Source organism: Calliphora vicina, chromosome 3 (assembly GCF_958450345.1).
Source record: "Calliphora vicina chromosome 3, idCalVici1.1, whole genome shotgun sequence".
In the NCBI taxonomy this organism is placed as follows: Eukaryota; Metazoa; Arthropoda; class Insecta; order Diptera; family Calliphoridae; genus Calliphora; species Calliphora vicina.
In genome coordinates, this window is record NC_088782.1 from 5,808,751 (window position 1) to 5,834,212 (window position 25,462).

General features: G+C 31.5%; 2 protein-coding genes across 3 annotated transcripts; one reads left to right on the top strand and one right to left on the bottom strand.

Annotated features, from left to right (window-relative positions):
- The first annotated feature begins 9,133 nt into the window (after positions 1 to 9,133).
- LOC135955000 (endocuticle structural protein SgAbd-6-like) lies at positions 9,134 to 19,226 on the top strand. 2 transcript variants are annotated; one of them, XM_065505272.1, is made up of 3 exons: positions 9,134 to 9,313; positions 18,585 to 18,697; positions 18,778 to 19,226. In XM_065505272.1, exons 2-3 carry the CDS (start codon positions 18,585 to 18,587, stop codon positions 18,962 to 18,964), a joined length of 300 nt encoding a protein of 99 aa, XP_065361344.1. In that variant the 5' UTR covers positions 9,134 to 9,313; the 3' UTR covers positions 18,965 to 19,226. The 2 variants fall into 2 exon arrangements, with proteins under 2 accessions (XP_065361344.1, XP_065361343.1); XM_065505271.1 differs by lacking the exon at positions 9,134 to 9,313 and adding an exon at positions 18,310 to 18,429.
- A 3,393-nt stretch (positions 19,227 to 22,619) lies between these two features.
- On the bottom strand, positions 22,620 to 23,122 carry LOC135955002 (larval cuticle protein 65Ag1-like). The gene has a single exon (XM_065505273.1). The coding sequence runs from the start codon at positions 23,074 to 23,076 to the stop codon at positions 22,777 to 22,779; it is 300 nt and encodes a 99-aa protein (XP_065361345.1). The 5' UTR covers positions 23,077 to 23,122; the 3' UTR covers positions 22,620 to 22,776.
- Between the last annotated feature and the right edge of the window lie 2,340 nt (positions 23,123 to 25,462).

Genomic DNA, 25,462 nt, shown 5'->3' on the forward strand with positions numbered 1-25,462 from the left:
AAATTAGCATAATATTCAAAGTACTGATGCGCAAATACAAATACAAATTCAATTGAATATTCATAATAATATTCTAGTTTATATTTAATTTAGAAAAAATGTCAATTACATTTTGTATCTCCGCATCGAGTTATCTTGTTATACACAAATTTATAGAATTTGTATAGCTGATATACGAATTTTGAAAATTTTCAGCAAACAATTTATGTATTTGAACAGAGCATGTGTGTGATCCTAGTGCATATTCATATTTGTTGTTATAAACTATGTTCATTTTAATTTAAGAAGTTTAAGAATTTTTCCTAAGAATACATTATTTTTATATATATTTCTATATAAATTTGATTATAATAGCTGATACCATAGAATAAATACAGTTATCTATGGCTGGTACTATATCTTAGAGCCTTCATATTTCAGTTAATAACTCTTATATGCAGAATTCTAGCAAAATACTGAACTAAAAAATATTTTGAAGGTCAAGGACACCATCCGCCCATTTCTGTACAACATATTCATTTTGATAGCTGCTATAGCTTCCCCTATAGGTAATTAGTCATATCTATGGGAGGTGCCACGCCCACTAATGCTAGTTTGCCCATTATTTATAAACATAGTCTCCTTAGAGCTCTATACACTTTGTCCATCATTTGTGAATTGGTGAATTGATATCCGCCTAGTCATTACTTCGGTTTTGGAAACAAGAAATAGTTATTCGAAGCTAATTCTGGAGAATAGAGCGGATCAGGGAGCAATTGGTAGCCTAATTCATGGATTTTTGCAATGGAAACTGCACATGTATGGGTCTTTGCATTGTCCTGATGAAAAAGATGCGTTCGTTTTTTTTAATTCTCATTTGACGTTGAGTTTTTAACCTTTTGAAGGTAATCAATGTGGATTATACCATGCAAATCCCAAAAAACGGTCGCTATGATTTTATTGGCTGCCAAACCCATCTTGGCCTTCTTTGGCGCAAATTCACAACGAGAAACCCACTGTTTTGACTACTGTTTGGTCTCTGGTGTGTTGTAGTTGATCTCCTGCGAAGTTGTCACATGATTCCTTTGTGGTTGATTGTGAGCAAACGAGGCACCCATGTTGCATAAAGCTTTCTCACAGCCAAGTGATCATTCAAAATTGAAACCACTGAACCAACACCATATCGTGAATTTTTCAATTATTTCGGGCGTAGAAACCTCAACTGGGCATCCAGAACGTTCGGCATCTTCCATGCCTGAACGGCCACAACGAAATTCAGTAAACCACTTTTTTACCATTGAAATTGATGGTGCAGAGTTCCCATAGTATAGCTTAGCCATTATTTGAGTGATGTTTTTTTTTTACTTTTTTTCATTTCCACCTCAAGTCACGCGTAGAGATGCCAAACGGGGAATCCCGTTCCCGAAAATCTCGGTGTTTTCGGGATTTCTTAAACCCCGAAGCCCGGGATTTTTTAATTTTAAATCCCGGGATTTTCGGGATTTTCCAAATCCAGTTTTTCATAAATAAATAGGGGAATTTGTCATTTTTGGGTGCCTCTTTTATGCATTTTGACATTCAACATGCCCGAATATCGCAAAGTAATGTTCAGCAAAGGTGTTAAGCTCAACTCCTGCTACAACATAGTTAATAAAGGAAAGCGGTATTTTTGGTTTCCCTAGAGTGGGGCCCTGGAAAATCAATTCTTCACATTTTTTTGTAAGTTATCTAACAAAACTCAATTTAAATCCTCTTCAAATGAAACTGATTTTATCTCAGATGAGGAGCTCGAACAAAATGAAAATATTTCGATTGCTAAAAGGCTAAAAGATATTATTAATAAATGTAAAAACCCAAATAACAATAACGAAACCAAATTATAATGTAGATTTGCAACTTCCAAAAGAAATAGATCATTTTATTTCTGAAAGAACAAGAGGAAAACACTTGCAGATTTGTTGAAGTATTTGCAAACGGTTTTGCAAATATGAAAGATGTTTTTCGGCAGCAGCATATGTCGGAAACAAAATTCGTTCCAGAATGGCAGACGAAACCATAGATGCAATGTATGCTCTTTAGTGTCTAATAAAAATTAATTGCTAAATAAAAAATTTACTTTCAATTGTAAAGACATAATTATGTACGTTTCTTTCTTATAATTTTCGGGATTTTAGATTTCCCGAAAATCCCTTTACCAAATCCCGATCCCCGGGATTTTTAAAAATCAGTCCCGATTAGCATCTCTATGTACAACTTAACCACTAAATCATTTGGCGAGTTTATTGATTTTTATTTTGTAGCATTGTGTAATTGTAGTATAATTTTTATATATTTTTTAAAATTCATACCTCAACCTTATTAAAACGAGATCAAACTAAAAATATAAAGTAAATTTCAAACACTACACAATACTCAATCAAAAGTATGGCAAAAACCTTAAAAACTGAAATTAAAAGTGTTAAAACTGGCTTTAACTAAAGAAATTGAACGCAAGAAATGATGTTAAAATCATTAAACAATATAAGCAAATAAACCCACAAAAAAATCTAAAAAAAATTGCAAAGCATATACATATGAATTTGGATTTTTGGCTGGATTAAAACCAGATTTTCGGTTTCGTTGGTTTTTAGCATCAGTGCGATAATTTTACGGAACATGTTGAGGAGCTTCAAAATACGTGTATCTGATCTGCGTGTATAGTTTTAGCCGGTCTTCTTTTTAACCATTCGCAAGTAGTTATTAAGTCACCGCAAAATACAACAAATATTTTTTTTTAAAAGCTGCCAACCATCAGACAGCTCAGCTCCTATACCACTGCGTCTGCCACCACCAAACACACTCTAACCATTTTCAAGAAGATGCTTAAAAACGCAAGAGAAGAAACATGTTGGTCGAAACCAAAAAAAAATAATTTAAAAAAACATAAAAAATCACAACTTTTATGGCAGAGACACAGACAAGAGAGCGGTGGGCACGTGTCGACCTTGAATTCGTAAAATGTTAAACCAGAAAAAGCAAAAGAAAATAAATTGTTACTAAAAATATTTTGTGTTTAATTAAGCGAGAGAAATACGACAGCAACGATACAATACAAAAGAAAAACAAATCAATAAACAACATAAAAATAAATAAATTTTAAAAAATTTACATTTTTAATAAAAAAAAAACACATGAATTTTAATATTAATGATTTCAAAATCCGGCATTAAATACCGTAGAACTCTCAGGGAACAGAACATGACGCTGATAATGTTTGTTTTTTCACTTTAAGCTCATCAATATAAACCGTATTATTGGCCCTACTTTGAAAAAATAAGTATTTAAACGTGCGTTATAAAATGTTTTGTTGTGCTTGTAGTTGCTCCCTCAATCCATCCAAAAACAAACCAGTTGTCAGTTGTAAAGATTTTCCATTATAATGTTGTTAGTATTTATGTATTTATGTTGTGTATTTTTTATTTTTTTTCATTTATTTACAATATATTTTGGTTTATTAATAAGCACCCCATTTATCTAATTTGATGCAGCTTGAGACTTCATCAACATTTATGTTGAATGTCAGGGACATTTTCAACACGATCTCTATCTCTATCTATAGCAACAGCAAAAACAACAACCACGACCAAAAGTAAACATTTGCAATAACAACCACTGCTACACATCTTAAATGTTGAATCGACATCTTTAAAAATCATTTTGTTGTAACAGATTTTTGGTAACATAAAAATGTATTTAACGTTCAGCGCACAATTTGTCCATTAAAAGTCATCAATTTGTGTGACCATCTCGAAAATTTATTAACAATTCACGACGCAATTGATCAAATAAATCAACAAGTCGACACACTCGAAGATGTGACTGACTGAATGAATCAAGTCAAACAAATTGCTTTTGAATGAGATGATAACAAATTTAAATTAGACCAATGTGCAATAACGCATAATGGACGTGATTAAGAAATAAATTTTACCAAAAACAACAAACACTGAAACCTTAAAAAAAGTTGATAGAAATACACTGTGCTACAAAGTAGAAAAATATTAATATATTTTTGCCAGATAAATTATTATAGGTTGTAGGACTTCATCACCTCGTTTTTGAAGCTACCCCCAAAATCTGAATATTAATCCAGTTATTCCAATTCGATTTTAAATTGTTTAAAAGGTAATATTTAATGTTTTTCAAAATTGTTCAATTTTTCCAGCAATTATTTAAAAAAAATTATTTGAAATTGCTATTATTTAAATGAATTTTTCCATAGTCTGATTTATCTACATATGTATGTATATAAAAGAGTACGCAGCAGTTAAGCTAGTAGTCAATGTATCCCTTAAATACAGTAATTGTCACAAATGTCTTATCACTTGGCTGACTCCAATTTATATATTTTGGTCATTTAACACGTGTGTGCACTTTGTAGTGCAGAGAGAGGACAATTGTCTACTTTATACATCCCAAGTAATCTAACGTGAAGACAATTGACACTTAAGTGTCTCTAAGTAATCTAGAGTGTAGTAACTTTAAACGTTTTGGGAGTAATTCGTACAAACTGGTTTTATACAAATTGTGTTGATATAATTTTCATACAGTTTATTTTTATTTTGCTTAAGTATACTGATAATTTCTTTTAGTAGTCACTTTAATTTCTCTTAGTAACCTATGTTGAAGACACTTCAAACTTTTTTTTGCATTGCTCTTTATTTTACTAACCAGAAGCGTTGACTACTTTCGATCAGCTATCAGATATTCACATTGTAATCAAAAGGGTCAATTGTCCCCCTGCTTAGGACATGCACGTGTAGCTGACTAGTCAAGTAGCTGATCAAGCAACCAGTTACAACGCTAGTAAGGTAACTGACGCTATGTAACCAGTATGTGAATCCAATGCGTTGCCTACTTTGGACCAGCTATTAGAAAGTCTCATTGTAATCAAAAAGAGACAATTGACCCCCTGCCTAGGACATGCCCGTGTTAAAATGACTAGTCACGTGGCTATTGAAGTAACTAGTTCCCACCATAAATGATGGGTAAAATCACTAGTTCGGTACTGTCTCCTAAAACTGCTGGGATGTTACTGAAAGACTCAATGAATGATTCATTAGATCCACTAAGAAGGGATTTTTGGGAATCGAATGTTTAGAGGGGGTAAAAACTGGTAAATTCGGTAACCTTATATCTTCTAAACTAATAAAGATACTAACAAGTAAAATAGATACATATATTCGGCTGTGCCAAATCATATATACCCAAATTATACTTTAAAATAAAAATTTTAAATATTATTAGGTAAACAAAATTTAAACATTTTTTTTTCAAAATTAATTTTTAATTTTTTTTTTTCAGTTTTCTAAAAAATTGTTTTCTTAATTATAAATTGATTAATAAAAAAATGTATGACAAAAAATTTTTTTGTTGAAAAAAAAAATCGAGTTATATTTTTAATATTTTTCCTGATTTTGACCCGTTGTAGGTCCAACTTATTATAACCTTATATACATCGTTGCAAAGGACTTTGAACTATCAATGGAGATCCATATTGTCTATTTTAATGACAGTAATCCAGATATAGATCATAAATAGTGGTTGTCCTGGTTATTTCCTTATATCTCAGCCATTTGTGGGCCGATTTTCTGGTTTTTAAATAGCAACCGAACCGGGTCTAAAGCGGATATACTGATGTATGAATCAGGTATGTAAGTTGTTTGGGGGATACGGAAAGTTGATTTCAACATACAGATGATCAGATGGACATGTCTTTATCGGCTCCGCCATCTATAACTATCCAGAATATATATACTTTGTGGGGTCACAAATGAAAAATGTGGAAATTAAAAACGGAATGTCAAACTTATATATACCCTTGCGACTAGAGATGCCAAACGGAGAATCCCGGGGGTTTCAGGATTTCTTAAATCCTGAAGCCCGGGATTTTTTAATTTTAAATCCCGGGCTTTTCCAAATGATCAGCAAAGATATTATTAATAAATGTAAATAACCCAAATATCAATAAAGAAATCAAGTTATAATGTAGATTTTCAACTTGCAAAAGAAATAGATCACTTTATTTCTGAAGAAACAAAAGGAAAATACTTGCAGCTTTGTTATAAGTATTTGCAAACGGTTTTGCCAATGTGAAAGATGTTTTTCGGCAGCAGCATATGTCGGAAACAAAATTCGTTCCAGAATGGTAGACGAAACCATAGATGCAATGTATGCTTTTTAGTGTATAATAAAAATTAATTGCTAAATAAAAAATTTACTTTCAATTGTAAAGACATAATTATGAACTTTTCTTTCTTATAATTTTCGGGATTTTAGATTTCCCTAAAATCCCGAAAAATCAGTCCCGATTAGCATCTCTACTTGCGACTCATGATGAAGAGTATAAAAAATTTAAAAATGCATCTTTCTCCATTTTAAAATAAAAGCTGACATATTTTTGGTGTTTTATCGAACTTTGGGCCCATTTGTTAGAAAACGGGTAAAAACTGTATTTTGGTACTTTTTTGGCTTCCTATGTGTCTTTTAAACTAATTAGCATAGAAATAAATATTAAATCGTATTATCAAAAAATACCAAATATGAATTTGAACCCTTAAGGGAGACAAATTGTGTTTATTTTTGGTACTTTATTCATAAAATATGTTTTTCTATAAATTGACATAGGCATATGAATACATACCTCAATTAATACAAAAAAAGTACCAAAAAGTGGGTAAAAACGGGAAAATAAATTTTATTTTAAATTATTAAGTCAATTATTTAAAAATTTTTTTTTGTTGAGCACATTAACACAGATTTGACTAGTTTGAAACATGTCTGTAGCAAAAAATACTACATTTATATTTTTAATTTCAAACTTGACGGGTGCTCAAGAAGAAATGGGAAATTGGTACTTTTCTCCTAATGCTACTTTTTTTAAATTAAACTTATCGACATGAAAGTTAGCTAGTATTAATCTGAGTGAAGATCGACTTTGGAATAGGAGTTAATATTTAGGAACCAAATTGTGAGAACTGAACTATAGGTAATTTTTCGTTCTTCAATGGTACTTTTTGAATTTTCTTTAAAAATGGACATAGAAATATGAAATTAAGCATGTTTCTGAGGGAGATTTATGGTACTTTTTTAATTTTTTTTTATTTATTTATAATAATGAACCTGGAATCATGAAATTAGGCACATAAGAATCCAATGGGGGGACTTAATGGTACTTTTTTTATACTAGTTCTGAATAAAATAAGCAAAATTGTTATAGTTGTCCTGATTATGGAGACTTAAAATTTGGCATATTCAATATAATCGGAGTAAATTGGAGAGTCTCGTGTAACAACTATATATAACTCAAATATAACTCAAATGATGCGTATCGAATAGCTGATATTGGAGTTCAATTAAAATTTTAGTCTGAGTTTTATAGTTCTTAAAAATAACTTCTCTCTCCTACTCGTTCCATAATTTGATGATAGTGGAGTATTCAACTCTATTGATTCAAAGGAGCACCGACGCAATGTAAATTGGGTTTCACTATTCTATCGATACTGCAATATTGATCCTATTAACCTTTCCCTCATAAAATATTTTCCTTGTTCCAAGACTATGCACTGCATGAGTAGGGGTCAGAAGGAAAAATTGTTTTGTTAAAAAGATCTCGAAATTATCGAAACAAATTTTTAACATAAGTCCAGTACACGTCTTCCAGAATATGAATCTGTTCCAAACCATGGAATTAAGCAATTTGAAATTGCTAAATACTTATTTTATTTTTAAAACTTTGTTGTTGATATTTCATTAAAAGGTTAATGGCACAATTACAACATCAGTTTGTCAATTTAATAATTGTCTTTTTTTTTATTTCAAAATTCATACATAAGTATCATAAACTTGAGAATACATATGTACATGTATTGTACGCATGATCACTTTTGATTTCGCAAAACAAATAATTATTGACTAATTTGTCTTATGTTGCAATAAACAAATGAATAAAACGTTAGTAAAATGCAACGTGTTGTTTGAGTTGGAATTAAAATGTAATGGTTATAAAATAACTAATAATAAAATTTATATAAAAAAATGTCCTTATTTTATCAAAAATATTCCTGCTTTTATTATTAAAACATTGTTGAGTAATAAATCAAAGGAAATTAAATACTTCTTTGAGTTGGAAGAATTAAGAGTTCAAAGTTCGTTTTTGTTTTATGTTTGCTTTTCAATTAACAAAATGAATTGAAACAAATTTAGTTAAACCTTTTTGTAATAGATTTGAATTGAAGATAAATTGTATCATTCAATACATTTTGAAAGCTATTTTGTAATAGATTTGAAATCAAGAAAATTGTCATAATTCAATAAGAAATTAATTCTATAAAAAATGAATTCTGCAATAAATGAATTCAATACAGTTGAAGTACAAAGGAATTAAGCCTATGAATTAATGCATAATGAGTTCATTAACGCAATCTTTAAGAGATAAAATATATTTTGATTTCGAAAATGGAATTAAGAATTCATTCTTTCGAACCTTTGTATTCGTGCTGTGTACATCGGACACTGGTGGCTATGAATTCCGATCACTTATTTAAAGCAATCGATAACTTCAAAAATATACTAAAATCCTGAACACTGAAGACAAACCAAAAATTACTTGAGAGCTTTACGTAATATTAATGTGGCAGGTATCAATTATCCATTGTCTCCAGCTCCCATATAAGGCAAAAGAATTAAAACTTCTAGTTGAAAAACAAGTATGTATCACCATTCCATTGAGTAATACTTAACTATGACCTCAATATCCACTTAAATGCGACCTCATTAATTTAAAGTATCAAAGTTTACATCTACTCTCCCTTCTCTCTCACAACCAATCAAGCATTTTTCATTAAACGAAATATTTAAATATCTATAAATGTAAAAAAAAAATACATATATATTTCAAATAAGCTTTAAAAATATATAAAATGACACCATACAAGAAATGCACTTTTACATTTAAAAAAAAAGATAATAAAATTTAAAAAAAAAACATGTTTTTCTCCATAAAATACAACACTGTCAAGTCAAAAAGACAAAGAAGTCGAAGCTGCATGAAGATGATGCTACCAAAAGTACAAGTAATAAGAAGAAAAAAAAATATACAACCAATAATAATAATAATACTCGCAAGAAATAAAAATAATAATAAATAAACAAAACAAATGGAGAAAAAGAAGATGATGATGATGGTGATGAGCTTGATAATAAATATGCAATTACAATTTAACTGGTTTTCGTGACACTCATAACCGACATTCCACAACCCAACCGCCGCGGCCGATCGAGCCAACCAAGAAAAGTAAGTAAGTACATACACATATGATGATCGTATGTATATGAATGGCTGGACCTGGCAACAACTGACGCGTACTTGTATTATTTTTTCACATTAAATATTACAAATTTATTGAGAAAAAAAAATCCAAACATGTTTTGGTTTTACAAATTTATCAATTGAAAAAAACCAAAATAATAATTATATTCTTAAAAACAACACAAACAAAACTTAGAACAATATAAACACACAACATTGAATTGAAGATTAGGAACATTAACAACAAAATATCAACCAACAAAGAAAAAAAATACTAAAATTTATTTTGTTAATAATAAACATATTTATTATTTGTTTGAAACAAACAACATTAACCAATAGAAAGAAACCTAGCTAGCCACACATATCCATGTAAATGTCATTTACATGCAAACATATCCATACGTTAGTAGATACTTATTGCAGATACAACGTCATTGCAAGGTAATACGAGTACAACATTTTAAAGAACTTTGCCAAAATGTTCAAACACCTTTAGACAGATGGACAGACAATTAACGATTTATTCACTTTTGTTTTTCTTCGGCTGCAAAACAACGCATTATTTAAGCAGAATTGCAAGTTAAAAAAAAAATCCAACATCCAAACCAATAGCAAAAAAAAAAATAAGTAAATGTAGAAATCTTGGGTGACTCTGATGTTTCTAAAGTTCAAATACCCGGTTAAGTATGTTAAATAATTACTCGAACGAACTAGACACACTACCTGGACGTGACTGGTGTAGTAAGACTTTTGTTCAAAGATGCAAAGCGTGACCATATTAGCTTTTTTAGCATCAAACATAACTTTTAGCTGTTTTCATACCCATCAGAAAAATTATAATTATGTTTCAGATCAAAATATTTGTCGCAGACCCACATTAGTATATACATGTATATTCTGGGCCTCATAAGATTCTAAGACGATACGATAGGCGGAAATTGTCCAACATTCCAACCATACTATGGTTGCTTCCAACTATACTATGGTTGCTTCCAACTATACTATGGTTGCTTCCAACTATACTATGGTTGCTTCCAACCATACTATGGTTGCTTCCAACCATACTATGGTTGCTTCCAACCATACTATGGTTGCTTCCAACCATACTATGGTTGCTTACAACCATACTATGGTTGCTTACAACCATACTATGGTTGCTTACAACCATACTATGGTTGCTTCCAACCATACTATGGTTGCTTCCAACTATACTATGGTTGCTTCCAACTATACTATGGTTGCTTCCAACCATACTATGGTTGCTTCCAACCATACTATGGTTGCTTCCAACCATACTATGGTTGCTTCCAACCATACTATGGTTGCTTACAACCATACTATGGTTGCTTACAACCATACTATGGTTGCTTCCAACCATACTATGGTTGCTTCCAACCATACTATGGTTGCTTCCAACCATACTATGGTTGCTTCCAACCATACTATGGTTGCTTCCAACCATACTATGGTTGCTTCCAACCATACTATGGTTGCTTCCAACCATACTATGGTTGCTTCCAACCATACTATGGTTGCTTCCAACCATACTATGGTTGCTTCCAACCATACTATGGTTGCTTACAACCATACTATGGTTGCTTCCAACCATACTATGGTTGCTTCCAACCATACTATGGTTGCTTCCAACCATACTATGGTTGCTTCCAACCATACTATGGTTGCTTCCAACCATACTATGGTTGCTTACAACCATACTATGGTTGCTTACAACCATACTATGGTTGCTTACAACCATACTATATCGAGGGCTTATATTCAAAAAGGCTATCTGCAGATTAACCAAAAATTAGTTTTTGATGCCAAACTGTTTTATATCCTTTATCTAAGGCAACGATTCTTGTGGGTTCGAGACCTACAAGTGTACCGTAGTAAAATCGCTGGGTACGGGGAAATCCATTAAACTTTAACACTTTATTTTCCAATTTGAATTTGACAAAACTAAAAATTTTGATTTATAATATCTTTACATTAATATTTTGAGTAGAAGTTTCTATTCTAGATATCAATAATTTACTTTTATTATATTTGTTAATGAAATACCTAACATATTTTAAGAAGAAATAATTGAAGTGTAACTCGTGTGCTAAAATTAATTTTAAATCAGTTTCCCCGCTTATTAACTCAGTAGCGTTGAAGCCATTTATAAAATTATCATCAATATATTAATGTGAAATAACGCCATTTCAAGTTGAAATTGAGAAAATCCAAATTTATATTGAGAAAAAACTAATTGAAGATTAGAAATCCAATTAAATATTTAGAAAATATAAATTACACTGTGCGACAGCCCAAATCGGCGGGGGTTCTGCTTACCAAGAAAAGTTATATTGGTCAGGTCTAGGAATAGAGATATCTCGATTTGAAGGTAGTAAGTATTGTATAGGGGAAATTGTAATTTTTTGTTAAGCCAAATGCCGGCTACAAAATAGTCAATATCAATACATTTAATATAGTCATGAGAATTTTGTTAAATCATCAAAATCGACCCATAAATAGCTGAGGTATGTATATGCAAAAGCCCTCGAACCATGTACATTAATTAACTTTAGAAAGCTCCTATGTAATGCATTAAATTACACAATTTGTCTGTGTTGAAAAAACCATAATTAACCAAAATATAAGCAAATACCGATTTTCAAAAATCACGTTTTTCATGGTTGCGACTTCATGCTTAAATACATTTTATTTCAATAATAAATTATTTTCTACAACAATGTTCTGGTTCACATTTTATCATGTAATTATGTATATGGCTATATGGTTGGCAATATGATTGATTTCGGACGATGTTATCTTTGTTAAAATTCTACCTACAATTAAATTATGATAACTATGATAAAATATTGTTATATTTTATTCATGACATGATCACTAATACTACATAATGTTGCTGCAACCATAATTTTAAAAACTAATAATTTTCAAATTATCATTAAGCCTCATGGGCTCAATTATAATATGGTTGAACTCAACCATAATATTCAATTCAATCATAATAAAATTACCATAGTTTCAAAAATAATCATTGAGCCTCATAATATGGTTGATTCCAAATATATTATGGTTGATTTCAACCATATTATGGTTTTTTTCAACCATATTATGGTTGTTTTCATTGATTTCATATAATATGGTTGGGTCAACCACATTCAGAGTTTGCTAAATCGATCGCTAATAAAATAAAAATTGGCATAGTCCTTCATCTTTATATTCTGAATAATAATATCCTAAATAATATTAATAACTCTTAAATGGAAAAAATATTTCAGCGACTTTTGATATCATATATCTAGAGTAGTGGACACGTGATTTATGCTGACTTTCAGCAGCTTATTTTGAATATAAGGACGATGAAAGTTCTATGTCAATTTATAATTTTTGTGACTATGTTTGAAAATTTATCATTATTTGATTTTCCAAACACATTGTTCCAAACTACTTGAGGTCTGTAGGGTATTTCATCAAAAGTGATTATTTATAAAATTTAATATTTTTTTTTTATTTATAAACTTTATAAGTATGAATACATATTTACCGACAAACTATAAAATCTCACATACTACATATTTACACAAATTCACACGTACGCAGACAGTGATTTGCAAAAGAAAATAATGTATGATAAAAGTTTTCCAAAGAATTATTTACAAAATTTTAAGACAATGTGTTCACTTACATATAATAAAAAATGGTGGCCACAAACATATTTGTATTTATTTACTACAATAATAAATATGATTGCTACAATTATTTGAATGGTAACTTAAACATATTATGGTTACCGCAATCATATACATAATTACAATTAATTTTTAAAATAAAAAGTTAATTGATTTTAATTGGGGTTTGTTGGATAATTTACGATAAAATTATGAAAACTGATTTTTCAGGGTCCTACTCAAGGAAAACCAAAAATACCGCCTTCCTTTATTGACTATTTTGAAGCCGGCATTTGGCTTAACAAAAAATTACAATTTCCCCTATACAATACTTACTACCTTCAAATCGAGATATCTCTATTCCAAGACCTGACCAATATAACTTTTCTTGGTAAGCAGAACCCCCGCCGATTTGGGCTGTCACACAGTGTAATTTATATTTTCCCAATATTGAATTGGATTTCTAATCTTCAATTAGTTTTATCTCAATATAAATTTGGATTTTCTCAATTTCAACTTGAAATGGCTTTATTTCACATTAATATATTGATGATAATTTTATAAATGGCTTCAATGCTACAGAGTTAATAAGCGGGGAAACTGATTTAAAATTAATTTTAGCGCACGAGTTACATTTCAATTATTTCTTCTTAAAATATGTTAGGTATTTCATTAGCAAATATAATAAAAGTAAATTATTTTGCCTGATATCTAGAATAGAATCTTCTACTCAAAATATTAATGTAAAGATATTATAAATCAAAATTTTTATTTTTGTCAAATTCAGATTGCAAAATAAAGTGTTAAAGTTTAATGGATTTCCCCGTACCCAGCAATTTTACTACGGTTCACTTGTGGGTCGCGAACCCCTATTTGAGAATCCTTGCCATAGATAATGGATATAAAACTGTTTGGCATAAAAAACTAATTTTTGGGAAATCTGCAGATAGCCTTTTTTGAATATAAGCCCTCGATATAGCATTTGGCTGTCAACTCCACGAGATCTTAGATTCATACAGAAAGTTACTATCCAACCGAGGTGAAGTCATAGCGAACATATGTTCAGACAGTTGGGAGCGCTCCTTTAGGTTTGGAATACATCATCATTGATATTCTTTCCTCCAGATCTAATGCATTGTGAAATTTTGTGAATTTTTGAAAACTTAATTTGTTTAAGATCTTCAAATTAATCAAAGATTGCAATTATACAATATGAATGTAAACTATTGAATAAATTTTCTAAAACACTGTAAACTTTGCAAGATCTTATAGACGGATGGACAGACGAATGGACAAACTGACAAATAGACCAATGGTTATTTGCGTTTAGTTTTTTTTATAATAATATTTTTGCATACATACATGTTTACAATATATTGATTTGTTAATTTTGATAGATGAATAGTTGGACGTACGGGTATCAACGGTTTAAATGTTAGTTGCATCATATTGGCACACGTTTCCACTTGACGCCACTACATGCTTGCATACGGCCACTAGCTATAGCTATGTAGTTGACTGGCTGACTGGCTTACTCGATGGATGAATGGTTGGTTGGTTGGTTGGCCTAACAACATTTATTTAAGGTACAACACACTTAAGTAAATGACTTTTTGGCTGCATTACAGACAGACATACAAGTACTAATAAAAAAGATCATGAAAATAAATATAAAAAAACGACCACTGGCATTTAATATTGAATATTAGAAATACATACATGCATAAAAAAAAACCACCAACATCCAAACATATGTGACATACTATGTTTATTAGGGTGGGCCAAAAAAAAAAAAACAGTTGCGGATATTCCCAACTAAAATAAAAGTTTAATTCATTCTAAGAAAGTGTAAATTCATAAAATTATCGTTTAAGTCCATAAATATTCGAATTTTTTGCAAAAATTTTAAGTTTTTTAAAATCATATCATTCATTTATTCTCACTAAGTTGTAGAACATTATAGTGTAAACAACAAAGTTTTTTTTGGATTCGAAAATGTACAATTTTGTACCAACGAATCGTCATCTACGGGAAGTTTTGCTTTACTTCTTTAATTTTAAAAAAGTACCGCTGAAGCACACTGATTGCTCACCAAAGCTTATGGTGAATGGTTCATCGGTTTCAACATGCGGTTCAGAAGTGGTGATTTTGACACGGAAAACAAAATCGCTCAGGCCAGCCAAAAGAGTTCGAACACCAAGAATTGGATGCATTAAAACTCAACAAGAGCTTGCAAAATTATTAGGAGCTACTCACCCAGCAATTTCAAAACGTTTACAAGCCGCAGGATTCATCCAGAACCAGGGAAATTCGATACCATATGAATTGAAGCCGAGAGACGATTCTGTATGTCCGAAATGATTGAGCGCTATAAAAGAAAATTTTTGCACCGAATCATTACTAGTGATAAAAAATGTAACCATTACGATAACCCGAAGCGTGAGAGATCGTATGTGAATCTTGGCCAACCAGCCGAATCGATAAAAATGCCAAATATCCACGGGGCTAAGGTAGTGCTCTGTATTTGGTGGGAGCAAAATGGTCTATTTTAAGCTGCTGAAATCTAACCAGACCATCACTGGAAACCTCTATCGAATGCGAGCATTGACCGAAAAACGCCCATCTTATGCGACCAGACATGAAACCGCAGTAATCCATCATGACATCTCTAGGCAACATGTTGCAATACCTGCTAAAAAACTATTTAGAAAGAAGTGGTTGGGAAGTTTTGCCTCACCCCCCTTATAGTCCAGAACTTGCCCCGTCCGACTACTATTTGTTTCTATGCATGCAAAACGCACTCTCTGAGATACACTTCATTTTGGAACAGAGTATACGACATTGGATTGATTCGTTCTTAGCTTCAAAAGATGAGCAGTTCTTTTGGCTCGGAATCAATATGTTGCCAGAAAAATGGGAAAAGGTCTCCATTACCCCTCTTGGGAGCATTTGGCTTACACAAAGCATCTCCATCTTATACGATTAGTTATTTTTTTTTCGCATAATTCCCATGTAATATTGCACTCCTGAATATCGTGCGTCTCCATGTACGATGTTGCCTTACATCCAGTTATTTTGTATCAGTTTCGTTAAACGGTTGTTGTTCCAGCTAAGTAGATGATTGGTCTGCTGTAGCTGGTCTAGGATAATGGGGCTGCCATCTGTCATTGCCTAGAAACAACGCACTCTCTGTGTTTGGTGTAGTGGTGGGGAACCTTGCTAATCTTTGCTACCTACCTTTTTTTCCAAGGGGTTCGGTTCGGTCTGCCTGATCTTTACGGGGGGGGGGGGCTTCTTGGATGGATTGTTTAGAGGGGGTTAAATTTTAAAAACTCGAAAACCATTTACCCAAGCATTTGTTATAAACCTCATATAATATCATTGAAACGGATTATTCCGTTTTGCAAAATTCAATATACATAGTTTGAATTTTTCGAAACCTATTTTCATTCAAATCTTTTTTTGTGAAATGTGCTAAGTATTTTAGTCCAGGAATACCGGGCATCCTTAAACAGGATGGCGAGACATTCAACAGTCGTACTCAAGTGGGTACGGGGACATGGAGATACTACGGGCAACTGTATTGCTGAAGATTTGGCGAAAAAAGGCGCCATGTTACCTGACGGAGACATAGATTTCCTATGTGGGATTCCGTTATCCAAATGCAAGCTACACATTAGTAACTTCTACTATGAGCTCGATCGGACAAGATGGGGATGTGAAGCCACATGCACTATAACCAGAACGATATGGACCCGACTGAATCGGGGACTAACAATATTTGTTCTTGGCTTTACACGCTCACAATTGAGTGGTGCAGTGGCAGTCATAACCGGACACTGCACCTTTGGTAACAACGCTAGGAGACTTTGCTTGCCATACCACGACTTCTGCAGAAGTTGTCAAAACGAGGAGGAGGATGAGACTATTTTTCATCTTCTTTGTCACTGTCAGGCATTAGGAGATCTATGCCTAAGGTTTCTGGGAAACCGTTCCGTAAATAGTCTTTCTGAGCTCTCGAATATGACTTTTTTTCCTCTGGCATCTCCTTTTTAACTTGTTCAATCTTTTCCATCTCTCTTTTCACTTCTATCTGTCCCTCTTTTTTCTGTTTTATTCAACTTTTAGGTAACACAAAGGGACCATTGCATGAACCCACTTGAGTTCATTTCGTGGCTGCCTGGAAACCTAACCTAAGCCAATGGAATTATATGTATATTGTTAAATTCCAGTGGAAAGCTTATGAAATTACGCTTATTTTTATATACATAGCATAATTGTTTGAAATATATAGTTAGCATCAGATCGGGAAGAAGATAGGTTTCGAAAAATTTAAATTCAAATTCGAACAAGATTGTATTTCGAATGGTGAATTTATATGAGGTTTATAAGGTATTAATTTAAATTAATTATTTCAAAGAATTTCATGTCAAAAATTAAATAAACTTAAAATTTATATAAACAAATTATCTTCGAAAGCTCCTCTCAAAGACGTTTCACATGATATCAATTTCCAAACCCTTCCAAAGGACTCTGTTATCCTTCAATCCAGGGGCCAAATTACCGCATTCATGATCGAATGAGCTATCGTATAGAAAAAATGATTTCGATATCGAAATTATGATAAAATGTTCTAAGTTTCTTGCTCAATATCGAATGCCATAATCTCAAATAATTTTTGAGAAATAGTCTCCTCAAACAAAATAAACTTTCGCTTTAGTTGGGAACATCTATACAGACGGGGCCACCCTAATAGACATGTGTAATTTAAACTTTTTTAAATGTTTCTATTAGCATTTAAGCTTGAGAGTGCAACAACAATAACAACATCAACAACAATGTTTATAGTACTTACGAGCGAGTGCAGCTCGTGCAAAGTTTAAGAAGCTGCATGCAGACATACTAAATGTTAAAGAAACTTAAACTAAAAACAAAAACTATGAACCAAGTACTATTTACTACTGCATGCTTTGCTATAGCTAGTATATACTAAATACAAAACATAGATACATAGATACATCCATATGAGAAGAAGATGAAGATGATGCAGTGCAATTGCAATTGTATGTATCTGAGTTAAGTGGGGTGCATGTGTAAGTCAGAATGTGTTCGTTTAGTTGCAGTATGCAGTTTCGGTGGTGTTGGTGGATTGTTTTTGCACAAAATACAAATCAAATGGGAAAAAACAAAAACAAAACTAACAAATTTATGACTTTTATCAATTCTTTGGTTTTTTGTGACTACACGGGCAAACGTATAAAATGCATCTTAGATGCACATCAGAAATTATTCTTACAGTTGTGACTTAACACAAGAGTCAATTTTGTCAACGTTTTAAAGACAATAATAATTTAAATTATTTTTTTAAATAAATCTTTACAGGAAATATTTATCCTTTAAATAAACAACATGAAATTGGTGCGTATAAACGAATTATCGTATTAGTTTGTGAAATATAAAGAAAGGATGTGTTTAATTAAACACTAAAAGAAAAAAAATATAATAATATTAATAATAAACAAGTGCTAATTGTTTTAATTTAATTGAATTTAATTTAACATTTTTTGTAACAGATGCTAGTCTTTGGTTTATTGGCTTTTGTTGCTTGCACATTGGCTGCTCCTCAAAAAGATGTGGAAATTATTTCTCAAAATAGTGATGTGAACATTGACTCTTACAAGTTTGAGTTGAGTATTTCCTCGTGTTAACACTAAAGGAATTTCAAATTTTTATTGTCCAAATTGTCCATTTTTTTTTTCCATTTAGCTTCGCCACCAGTGATGGAACTTCGCGTACTGAGGAGGGTGTCATTAAAAATGCCGGTACCGACAATGAAGTTTTAGAGGTAAAGGGCAGCTTTACATGGACTGCTCCCGATGGTCAAACCTATACAGTGAACTTCATAGCTGATGAGAATGGTTTCCAACCTGAAGGCGCCCATATACCAAAATAGACAACTACAATTTAACTAAAAACATTCTTGTTAACCATTTACGTTCGCTTAGTAGAAGAAGAAGAAGAAGCTGAAGAATATGAATAAGAAGAAGCATGAATAAATACTCTCTTTATAATTTCCGACTTAATCATCCATCGTACTTACTTATGTAAACAAAAATTTGTCTTGTTATGTTTTGTAAAAAAAAAATTTTTTATTTTTATTTTATTTTGTTTTTGTAAATATGTTTATCCTGTAAATAAAAACAATCTTAATTTAAGGAGTGAATAATTTCAGTCAGTGTTGAAAAAAAAATATATAAACATTTGTGTTTTATTTTAAAAGTGGTTTGCTAGAGATACACTGACTTGTAATACTTTTACAATTTATTTTAAATGTCACTGGAAATCTTAAAAACAAATATTTTACAAAAACTACAGCTTTAGACAAAATATAATGAGTCAACTAAAAAGTCATTTGAAATGAACACAATGTCACTGAAAAAGTCACTTTAATGCTAAGCTGACCTTATGAACAGAGCAGTAAATAATATTAGACACATATCTCAGATAAGCTTACAAACTTTTAAGTATAACTATAAATAGTCATACTATTATTTGTAAAAGACTGGAAAAATACTTTTATCTTCTCCTAAACTAAACTTTACTGAAAAGTCACTGAGGTTATATAGTGAGTGAGCATCATTAGTAAATAGTTTTTCAATTAATTTTCATTTATTCATTCAGCTTTAGAATCATAATCCAACCTTAGGCAATTCTTACACCGCACAGTGGTGTTAATCGAAAAAAAGTGTCAATAACTCGGTATCTTCTGAACTAATTGTTGCAAAATGAATCGCACAGGAGGACATAAGCTTTCACATATATCGAGCCCTTAGCGCCAAGTTATCGTAAGCGACATTTTTAATTTTTTTTTATTGCAGAAATTAAAATTTTATGGACCGACTGATGTTTTAGCGTTCTCGGAATATCAAAATTGTTAATAACTTCAAAAATATAGGGGGTACGATTTTATCGTAAGTCATTGTTTGTATTTTACAGTAAAAAAAACTCACAGTGGTACAGAAAAAAAGAGGCAAATAAATCTGTAACTTCTATATAGTTAGATTGGTTTGAATGAAATTTCACATGCGCAAAGAGGAAGTGTTGTTGAGTTTAAGTTTTGAACGTGGACCTCATGGGCCCACCAGGGGCGCGACCAAGGGCCCTCAAAGTAGGACACCTCGGGTATATTACATTTTTAAAACGATTTTATTTCTTGGTTTGAGTTTCGATTTCAAAAAAATTACACATATAGAATCTCCTCATCGAGCACTACAAAAAACCTCGTCGTAGCTATCAATTATCTCTTATAGCTTAGGAGGTATTCGCCTTTGAAAATTAAATTTTCAACATGTTTACCTTCCCTACTCCAGTATTTTGATAACAGCGTATCCAAATATTCCCCGATCCTTTGTTGGATTAACAACACATGTATGTGTCAAATAGAAAAAGAATTGTTTAAAAATATTGACTAAGTCCAAAGTTATATGCATTTGAATTTAAAAAATTTTAAAAAGACAATTTTTAGCTAATTTTTTGGGAAAAAATAACTTTTTTCTTTTTAAGTTATCGCAAAAAATTTTTAAGAGGATGTATAAGGAATTTCTACTATCTGAAAGCTAAGTTTTCATAAAATATTTTAAAGGAAAACAAATTTGAAAATTGTTGTTACTGAGGGGACCAGGTTCTTTCAAAAAACACCTATTTTTTATGTAAAATAAAATTTTAGGGCAAAAATTCTCAAGTCGATTATCGGTTGCTCAATATATTTCTAATTACTTTGTGAAGGGTCCCTATAACACCGACCCTGTTATGGATATTATAGCCAAAAAACTAAAAATTCCCATTTTTGGAATTTTTCAACACTTTTCTGGGAATTGCGGGATTGCTGATAATAAATTTCAAAATTCGTTTTTATTTTTTCATTTGAAATAGAAAAATCTACATAACTGTGAAATTTTATTGAAAACTATAAATAAAAATTTTATTTCAATTCGAAAAATTTTTATCTATGCAAAAATTCAATAAAAAACATTTTTTGTCATATTTTTCAATAAAGTATTCCATGAATTTTTAATTGTCAAAAGTTATAAATATTTTTGAAAAATAGACAAATAGCTTGAACGAAATTATATTTGGGGTATTCACACGGTCTTACTTGGTCATATTGTCATAATGTCCTAAAATATTATAATAGTTTAATAAAATTTTTGTTGTGTTTCAAACAAAAAAGTTCTAAACTAATAAGACTATTTGATTTATGTTTATTGTTTTGCCATAAAATAATATTTTTTTTGTTTAAAACACAACAACAACTATTATAATATATTAGGACATTATGACAATATGACTAATAGCAGACCGTGTGAATACCCCAATTATATCGCATCATAACATTTTTAATTCTATTGGGGTATTCACACGGTCTACTATTTAGTCATATATTCATAATGTCCTAATATATTATGATAGTTTAATCAAATTTTTGTTGTGTTTCAAACAAAAAAGTTCTAAACTAATAAGACTATTTGAACTATGTTTATTGTTTTGTCATAAAATAATACTTTTTTTTGTTTAAAACACAACAACAACTATTATAATATATTAGGACATTATGACAATATGACTAATAGCAGACCGTGTGAATACCCCATATGTATAAATTTCAAAATAATCAAAAAAAAACCTTCTCCTGTTTGTGTTTGTCGCTTTGGTGCTAAGGGCTCGTTATATTTGTATAATATTTATAGAATTGAATAAAATGCTACTGAAAATTTCAGGGACCGTAAATTACGGTTATCCAGAAAATTTGAAATCAAAAAATCTCTATGTTAGAGTCAACGGAGACCTATACTGTTATATAACAATAGATTTTTATTGACGTGATCTTTCAGAATCTATTGTGATATAAAAAACTGATCTCAACTCCACAGTTCACAGTTATTTTTCAATGTAAAGAAAAAAGTTCGCATGAAACTCATAAAAAAAAGAGTTTTTGAGGAGTACCAAAACGAGAGTTCAACTGGGTGGCTGATTACAGCAGCTACCATCATGTCTGATGAGGCTCATTTCAATTTGAACGGCAACCTAAACAAATAAAATTGTAGCATATGGAGTGGTTCCAACCCAGAAATACTGCATGAGAGTGAATTGAATTCAACTTGCCTCACAGTGTGGTGTGCTCTTTCTTCACGCTGTATTGTCGCGCCATAGTTCTTTTAACAAAATGGACAAAGTGTTACTTTTACTGGAGACCGTTACTTGAGCAATCTATTCGGAACTACGCCGAAAGAGAATTCCTTTCAACTCTGTGTGGTTTCAATAATATGGTGCAACTGCACACATAGCTGAGCCGTTATGGCCGAATTAAGCAGAAAATTAACAACTTTTTGCTAAGATGCAACACTTGCATCAACGAGCAGGGCGGAAATTTAAATTCAATTATCTTTAAGTCTAATTAAATTGTTTATAATACAATTCAATGGGTTTTCAAATGAAAAAAAGATTGAATAAATTCCATGCATTACAAATAAAGTTATTTTAGTTTCTTAATGTAGCAAAATTCATCAGCCAAGTACTTTAAAACAAACAAGAAATTAAAATAAAAAAGATTTATGTATCATAATTATTATTATTTATTTTATTTCTTTAAAATTTAAATAAAAATAAAAAAGGTAAACAAAAACAAAAGAAATTATAAATCAACAAAAATTCTATAAAATATTTACATCTAATAACAGTCTATTCTTTGTGTATTTACTCAGCTACTTAAGCAACTGGAATGTGAGCACCTTGAGGTTGGAAACCGTTTCTGTCGGCAATGTAGTTGACCTGATAGGTTTGGCCATCATCACCAATGTAAGAGTAAGATCCACGTACCGAAATGGCTTCGTCTTCGGTGCCAGCATTTTCAAGATGTCCTTGTTCTTCGGCAGTCTTGCCATCACTGGTCTGCAGAGAGTAGCTGAAGTTTTCGGGTTCAACATTGTTTTCGTAGTGCAAAATTTCAGCATCTTTGTTGGCCATGGTAAGGGCGAAAAGAGCAGCGAATACAATGATGAATTTCATTTTGTTGAGATGATGTTTACAGCCGCGTGTGTGTTAGCGTTGAATGTTAAAGATGTATTGAATACCTTATGCAGTCGGGTTTCTTGTTTATATAGCCACCAAAAAAGTTGTCCAAAAGAAGCAGCACAAAACGAAAATTTATTTAACTTCTTCTCTATTTTGTTTTTGTTTTTTTTTTGTAAATTATGCATTCAAATGTCTTGCATTTTTATGTCAAATGTAAGTAATAACCGGTGCAATGTTGTTGGAGTTGCATTGTTTGTTGTTTGTTGTGTTTTTTTTTTTTTTTTTATTTTAAGCTGAAGTTGTGATTTACTACAAAAAAAAAACCCTCGACTTCTGGTTTATTTGGTTTGGTTTAAATGGTTTATTTATTTATTAAAAGAAAAATTACCAGAACAACAACAATTCAAGAAGTTTTAAAGCTAAATTGTTGAAGTTATTTATTTACAGTAAATAAATGGTGGGATGTGCTCATCTTAATTTAAGGTTTCATATGTATCGTTTCTTAATTGATCGTAGTCCCGTAGATTGATCGTATATGAACCATTAAAAAAAAAAACATTAAAATGCTTTCAATTTCCATATAAATAATATAATTAGTCCATATAGTAAGTCATCCTTTCGAAAATTTCAAATTGTTACTTTTATTTTGAAACATTTCAACAATATAAATTAATCAATGTATTGGCTTTTGTTAGCTATGACCTTTTCCCATCTTTCCCAAAATAACTGTTCATCTTTTAAAACCAAGAACGAATGAAGCCAATATCAGTTACTTCGTTCCAAAGTGAAGCGTATACCGGCGCGGTCTGGATTATGAAGCAGATGAGGCACAACTTCCCAACCACTTCATTCGTTGTCATGATGGAATATTACGGTTTCATGTCTTACAGCATATTCTGGTAATTTTTCGGACAATGCTCACTTCAAACGAATCTGTTGCGTTAGGTGCAGATTCCCTGTGATGATCTGGTCAGATTTCCGCAGCTCATGGATATTTGGCTTTGGTGTTCATTCGGCTGGTCGTCCGGGCTTCACATACGATCTCTTATGCTTCGCGTTATCGTAATGGATCCATTATTCATCGCAAGTAATGATTCGGTGCACAAATGATTTTCTTTTATAGCGTTCAAGTAGCAAGGTTTATTATCTTTAATTGGTATGGTACCCAATTTCCCTGATTTTAGATGAATCCTGCTGCTCGCAAAAGTTTTAAAATTGCTGCTTGAGTAGCTCCCAATGATTTTGCAACTTCTTGTTGAGTTTGACAACAATCTTCATGTAGTAATGCCTCCAATTCTGGGCCTTCAAACTTTTTTGGCTGGCATGGGCAATCTTTGTATTCCGTATCAAAATCCACACTTCTGAAATTGCTGCTGGAGTGGCTCCCAATGATTTGGCAAGATCTTGGTGAGTTTTACATGGAGCAATATCACCAATTCTTAGTCTTAAATTTTTTTTTTGTCTGGCCTGGGCTATTTTTGTATTCCGTGCCTTCTGAACCGCACAAGCCATCTCTCGCATGTTGAAACCGATGGAACACATTCGTCGGGACTAAAGTCGGGACTTTTTTTCAAATTAAAAAAGTAAAGCAAAACTATCCGCATATGACGATTCGTTGGTACAAAAATCGACATTTTCGAAGCAAAAAAACTTTGTTGTTTACATTATAATGTTTAATAACTATTTGAGAACAAATGACAGATATCGAGCCCTTAGCGCCAAATTATCGTAAGCGACATTTTCAAATTTTTTTTTTATTGCAGAAATTAAAATTTTATGGACCGACTGATGTTTTAGCGTTCTCAGAATATCAAAATTGGTAATAACTTCAAAATTATAGGGGGTAAGATTTTATCGTAAGTCAATGTTTACATTTTACCGTAAACGAATTTTATCGTAAGCGACACACAGTGGTATAGAAAAAAAGAGGGAAATAAATCTGTAACTTCTAAATGGTTAGATTGTTTTGAATGAAATTTCACATGCGCAAGGTAGAAGTGTTGTCGAGTTTAAGCTTTGGACATGGAACTCATGGGCCTACCAGAGGCGCGACCAAAGGTCCTCAAAGTAGGACACCTCGGGTATGTTACATTTTAAAAACGTTCCTATTTCTTCGTTTGTGGTCCGATTTAAAAAAAAATACACATCTTCTCATCGAGTACTACAAAAAACCTCCACGTAGCTATCAATTATCTCTTATAGCTTTGGAGATATTCGCATTTAAAATCTAAATTTTCAACATTTTTACCCACCCTACTCTAGTTTAGATAACAGCATATCCAAATATTTCCCGATTTTCTCCAGTTCTCCTTTATTGGACTAACAACATATGTATGTGTGAAATAGAAAAATAATTGTTTAAAAATAATGACTAAGTCCA